This window comes from Sceloporus undulatus, chromosome 1 (genome assembly GCF_019175285.1).
Source record: "Sceloporus undulatus isolate JIND9_A2432 ecotype Alabama chromosome 1, SceUnd_v1.1, whole genome shotgun sequence".
Lineage (NCBI taxonomy): Eukaryota > Metazoa > Chordata > Lepidosauria > Squamata > Phrynosomatidae > Sceloporus > Sceloporus undulatus.
This window is the reverse complement of record NC_056522.1, coordinates 177,286,219-177,292,554: the sequence shown is the minus strand read 5'-3', so window position 1 is coordinate 177,292,554 and position 6,336 is coordinate 177,286,219. Positions and strand designations below refer to the sequence as shown.

General features: G+C 47.0%; 1 protein-coding gene across 7 annotated transcripts in view; it reads right to left on the bottom strand.

Moving 5' to 3' along the window:
* Nucleotides 1–260: 260 nt before the first annotated feature.
* The window catches only part of CEP68 (centrosomal protein 68), a 29,233-nt gene continuing 23,157 nt past the window's right edge, over nt 261–6,336 (bottom strand). For all 7 annotated transcript variants that reach the window (XM_042476711.1, XM_042476736.1, XM_042476727.1 and 4 more), the window contains one exon: nt 261–695. In XM_042476711.1, coding sequence (XP_042332645.1) covers nt 692–695 — 4 coding nt within the window. In that variant the 3' untranslated portion in view covers nt 261–691. The remainder of the gene's footprint in view (nt 696–6,336) is intronic.

The window sequence follows — 6,336 nt, the reverse complement described above, 5'->3', positions numbered from 1 at the left end:
GCTCTAATTTGAGTCCAGAAGATCATAAATTAAGAGAGCCAGTATGGTGTGGTAGGTTCAGCATTGGACAACGATTCTGGAGACCAGGGTTCAAATCCCTGCTTGGCCATAGAAACTCAGTGGGAGACTTTGGGCCAATCACACTCTCTCCAGCCTCAAAGTAAAGCAAAGGCAAACCCTCTCTGAACAAATCTGGCCAAGAAAAACCTATGATCTTAGGACGCCATAAGGCAAAAATTTCTTGAAAGCACACAAGGTCATACAGTGACAAAATAATTGTTTTATTTGAAAAGTACTCTTCCAGAGAAATGTTAATGAAATTGTAGATTATTTTAAAAGAGAACTAATGTACATATGCAGAAAGGCACTGAAAACACAATTTATTCACTTAATGAAATACAAAATATTTATCTAACACAACTGTTAGAGAAATCTCATTGCAAAGCCATGCATCACTCCAGAATCAGTGAAAAGTATAACCTTGGTGCTTTTCAACACTCTGATGCTGGTAAATGGAGCCAGTTGGTGGTAATCTTTAAACTTGAAAGAAGTTTGATGCCAATCCAGTAGATCAAAGCTTTGAAGGAAAAGTTCCCAAATGGTTTGTCAGTAGACCCTTAAGACTCCTTTGAAATATAGTTCTTTTATTCAGTTAAAGGTGGGCTACAAGAGTCTACATCAACCAGGGACGTTATCTGAAATAAAATAGTAATAAAGTCTGCATTTGTATACTGTCTTTCTTACATTATGGAACTGAAATCTGCATATATAAGACTACAAGTCAAGCTTCTTTGCCCCAGACCACAGAGAACACTTAATTTTCAGTGAGGCCACTGCAACAAGTGCCTTTTAGATAAAAGATGAGCAGAAGGTATAGCTTAGGATATACTTGATCTCTGTTTTGCATAAGTTTTGTAAGAGTTTCCAACTCCAAATTGTTTAACAAGCACAAAAGAGTTCCACCATCCCCAGAGTAGAAGAAAGCTTGAGGGAGGTGCTGTGGACCAGGAGTGAGGTTTTGTGAGAAGGGACTGCATACCAGTTCTCATACCAAAATTCTTGCTGTGAGTTTTATATTTGGAAACATCCTTAATTCTACTAGGTGTATGTCTCTTCTATTTTACATCTGACTACAATTAATGTATGTTGAGGTTCCAAAGTAAACTAAAGTCTGCCCTTCAGTCTATGCTTAGTCCATAGTGTTTTCACAATACCTACAGCCAAGTGAAAAAAACAAATATATTTCACACTATCTGCACTAAATATTACCTGCCTATAGATTCTTCCCACAACTTTCCATCTCCTTCATGCACTGCACTGCTGCCCCCTCCTTTCATGTGCACATCCTTGAGAATAAATGAAATTATAAGTTGCAACCTATCTGTTCATTCAAGTACAGGTGCAGCACTGGTGCTCTATGCCCCTCCTCTTAAATTTGCTCAAAGAGGCCAAGTTTATCTTGCACTGTTTCTAGCCTTTACTGCATAGGATCTACAAGGTGTATAATGTGCAATTGAGAAGAGACAAAGAACAGAAGTGACACTGCCCATGCAGGGGCCTTTCAACAGTTATACATCAATTTCCTATGTATAAAAGACCTTTCTTCCACTTTTCCCACAGTATTGGGATCCCGTTTATCCCATTATTTTTATCCTCACATCTGTGCCAAAAAATCCTCACATTACAGATAATCCCATAGCACTTTGCAAACATAGAACTGTTTACCAAATCTTCCCATTATTCTTCAACCTAGATTTTTTCTTCCCCAATTTTAAAATTCCACACCCAGCAAGCCAAAATGTAAGATGCTGCTTCCATATTTGTACATCTTGAAGAACATTTCTGATCCCCTGATCCCGCTGCCTCCAGGTATAATTAAGATGTGTCTGTCCAGCTTCTTCTGAGTCCTTTCTCCAATTCGTCTCATTAAGTGAACCTGAAGCAGACATTTCATTAATGGGTGAGGCTTTGCTAGACCACAATATGGTGATGTTTAAGTGTCCTTTAATTTCCCCACAGGAAAGCTTACTCTCTAAGTAAGCCAGGTTGTAGCCCACTGTCTTTTTAACAAGAAAACATTAAATCTTTTCTTACTACCATCCTTTCCTCTCTTGTTTACTCACTTGGATGACTCTGACTGTTCAACTATTTGTTGTGCATCACAGTTCTTCACCAAGCCAGCACCAAGGGCATCCACAGCTGCCAGAACAGCCTCGTACAGGCGTTCAGCATGGCTTTCAAGCTCATCAGATTGTTTTTCAATTAAACAAAGGGTATCCTGTAGAACTAGTAAACAAGCATAAATGTCAAAATACTGATTACAGTAGACAAGCAGCCAAATTTTTAAAAAATGTATCCAAAACCATTCTAGAGAAGCAAACTTCTAAAGGTCTGTAGCTAGACTGCAAGGGCAGAGACTGCAGAAATACAGGAATAACAGTGTTTGTCTCTTAAGAGCAAATGGACAGTTAATCTTTCCCCTAAGGAAGCCAGCATGGTGTAGTGGTTTGAGTGTTCGAGTACCATATGGGAGAAGAGGGTTGGAATCCCCACTTAACCATGGAAACCCACTGTGCAACCTTGGGCAAGTCACACTCTCTCAGCCTCAGAGGAAGACAAAAACACCCTCTGAACAAATTGTGCCAAGAAAATTTTGATAGGTTCACCTTGCCATAAATCAGAAACAACTTGAACACAAATAACATCTTTTCTTAAAGTGGTCTATGGAGTCTTGATTTCTGAATTTGCCAATAATGGAAACAGCACTGCACAAGAAAGCAGATAGCTTTGATAAATGGATAAAAATCACTGGGCAATCTGTTGAAAAGCAATAGCCAAAGCTCTACTACTTATCAGAAGAAAACATGATTCAAATGGTGAAAGGTCTGGAAACCATGCCCTATGAGGAGAAGCTTAGGGAGCTGGGTATGTTTAGCTTGGAGAAGAGAATGGAACGTGGGTTCTTACCTGATTACGTCCCTTTCCAGCAGAGAAGGTCCGAGCATCCTTGAACTTGGGTAACTCCGCCTCTTGGCACCTGGTAGGCAGGGAGATAGAAAACAAAGGCCAGGGGCCTCCCCCCGCCTCTATGGGCGGAGTGACCCCCTTGTGTCCCCAGTCAATGACCAGCCCGGTAGAGAGGAATAGGCACTAGAGACCACCTAACCTAACCTGGGCCCAGACTGACCCTCTAAACTGAGACAAAGGGAAGGTCCGATGACGTTGTCCGCGGCTATCAGCAGAACCAGGGTGGGGAAGGATGCTCGGACCTTCTCTGCTGGAAAGGGACGTAATCAGGTAAGAACCCACGTTCCATTTCCCAGCAGAGAAGGAGCCGAGCCTCCTTGAACTTGGGATTTACAAAAGCCAACACCAATCAGGGAGGGCCTGCTGATCCCGCGGACACCTCAGGGATAATCTGCTGGAGCACCCTGCGGCCGAAGGCTGCTTCGGCTGATTGGAAAAGGTTAAGCTTGTAGTGTCTTATGAAAGAGGAAGGGGTCTTCCACGTGGCCGCTCTGCAGATCTCGGCCAGGGGAGCATTTTTAGTTAAGGCAGCTGAAGTGGCCGCGCTTCTAGTAGAGTGGGCGGTGATGCCCTGTGGCGGCTCCAGATCTAGGGCTTTGTAACAGGCACAGATGCATTCTCTAATCCACCTTGACAGAGTCGATAACGACACCTTTTTACCCTGGGACTTTGGATGGAAAGAGACAAACAGTGTTTCTGATTTTCTAAAACTCGCAGTCTTCCTTAGGTAGATTTTGATTGCCCTACGCACATCTAGGGTGTGCCAAATCTTTTCTAATTCTTCGGACGGTCGAGGACAGAAGGAGGGAAGAATGATGTCTTGTGATGAGTGGAAGACCGAGTTAACCTTGGGAATGAAGGTCGGGTCTGGTCGAAGAACAACTGAGTCTGGTCTAAAAATGCACAGTTCTTTTCTGACGGACAGCGCCCCTAACTCAGACACACGGCGCGCTGACGTGATGGCCGTGAGGAACAATGTCTTGAAGGTGAGGAACTTGAGAGAAGCCTCTCTCAACGGCTCAAAGGGAGCAATAGTCAGTGCCTTCAGGACCTTGTGAAGGTCCCATGAAGGAAAACGGTGAATCGTTGGACGAGATCTGTTGGACACTCCCTTGAGAAGCCTACGAATGTGAGGATGTTGGGAAATTAGGGCTGCTTCCTCGTGGGGAAGGATGGACGTGATCGCTGAGACCTGTCTCTTAACCGTGTTAGGTCGGAGGCCCTGGTCGACCCCATCTTGGAGGAACTGGAGAAGGGTAGAGACTGATATCCTAAAGAAATCTCTCTTTTTTCGCTTGCACCAGCGCTTGAAGGCCTTAAAGGTGTATTCGTAAATTTTTATGGTCGACGGACGCCTGGAGGCCAGAATGGACTCGATCACCTCCGGTGAATAGCTATAGCCTGTTAACATGAACCGCTCAATCTCCAGGCGTGAAGCTGAAGCCAGGAAGGATCTGGGTGGTGAACCTGACCCTGGGACAGCAGGTCCGGTCTGAGAGGAAGAGGAAAACTTGCTGTAGCCAGACAGAGGATCTCTGAATACCAAGGACGACGGGCCCAAGCCGGGGCCACCAGGATGACTTCTGCCCTGGTTTTCCGCACCTTGGCCAGAAAACGCGTCAGCAGGGAGGTCGGAGGGAAGGCGTAGAGTAGGCCCACTGGCCAGCGGCAATTGAGGGCGTCGAAGTCCTCCGCCCCCTGTGTCTGGAACCTCGAGAAGAACCTCGGAGTCTTGGCGTTGACCGGGGAGGCGAAGAGGTCCAAGATCGGAAGGCCGAACTCTAGCGATATCATCTGGAACACCTCTGGGTGTAGGCTCCACTCTCCTTGGTCTATGTCGGCTCGACTTAACCAATCTGCTTTTGAGTTTAGCTGTCCCTGAAGATGTTCGGCTTCTAGGGAGAGGACGTTGTCTTCTGCCCAGGTCAGCAGGGCCTGAGCCTCGTCCATCAGGGATCGAGATCTCGTCCCCCCTTGCCGGTTGACATGGGCCTTGGCTGTGATGTTGTCTGTCCTGACCAAGACCGGCTTGTGGAGTATCCTCTGTTTGAAGGATAGCAGAGCCAGACGGATCGCTCGAAGCTCCAACCAATTGATGCTGTGACTTGCCTCCTGGGGATTCCACTGTCCCTGGGCTAGCTGGGTTCCGCAGAATGCACCCCAGCCCCTCAGACTGGCATCCGTCGTGATCTGGACTTTGTCGGGCTGCCAAATGAGCCGGCTCTTCTGTATCGCCGGTGAGATCCACCACCGGAGGGACTGACGTGTGGCAGTCGGAACCAGAATCGACTTGGACTTCCTGAGAGCAATGGCTCGCTGGTGAGGAAGGAGTAGCCACTGGAGAGGCCTGGCGTGAAACCTCGCCCAGGGTAGGCACTCGATAGTGGCAATCATCAGGCCTTGGAGGCGGGCGAGCTGTTGCAAGCTGGCCTTTGGAGAGCACAAGATCCTTTGAATCGCCGACTGTATGGAGTGGATTCGGTCTGGGGGAAGTCCGACTAACCCCGCTTGGGTGTTTATCATGGCTCCGAGGTGTGTGATCATCTGGCTGGGCTGGAGGGAACTCTTTTGCAGATTGATCAAAAAACCGTGACGTTGGAGTGACTTGAGGACTCTGGAGGTGTCGAGTCTCGCCTGTCGGAGGGAAGGAGACCTGATCAGGAGGTCGTCCAGGTAAGGGTGAACATGAATGTATTGAGTTCTCCAATGGGCGACCAGGGCCACCAGGACCTTGGTAAATACCCTGGGAACCGAGGAAAGGCCAAATGGCAATGCCCTGTATTGGAAGTGCCTGTTGCCATATTTGAATCGGAGGAAGCGGCGCGATGAGGGGTGGATAGGGATATGCAAATAAGCATCCTGAAGATCCAGCGAAGCCAGGAAATCTCCGCGCTGAAGGCTGTCCAAGATGGTCTTCAGTGTTTCCATCCTGAATTTCCTTTTGCGAATAAATAAGTTTAGTCCTCTCAAGTTTAGAATGGCTCTCCACGATCCATTTTTCTTGGGAACTAAGAATAGGGTTGAGTAGCATCCCTGTCTTTTTTGGTCGTCTGGAACAGGCTCGATGGCTTGAATGGAGAGGAGACGATCGATTTCTTCCAGTAGGAGGCGATGTCTTGAGGGGTCGTTTGATCTGGGCGACGGAATGAACCTGTCGTGCGGTCTTGTGTAGAATTCTAGTTTGTAGCCGTGACGCACTGTGTTGAGGACCCACTTGTCTGAGGTGGATGTCTCCCAAATGTGTGCGAACCCCTGTAGTCTGCCCCCTACTGGAGGGACCCCGTCATTGTTGTTGGTTTTTTCGAGTAG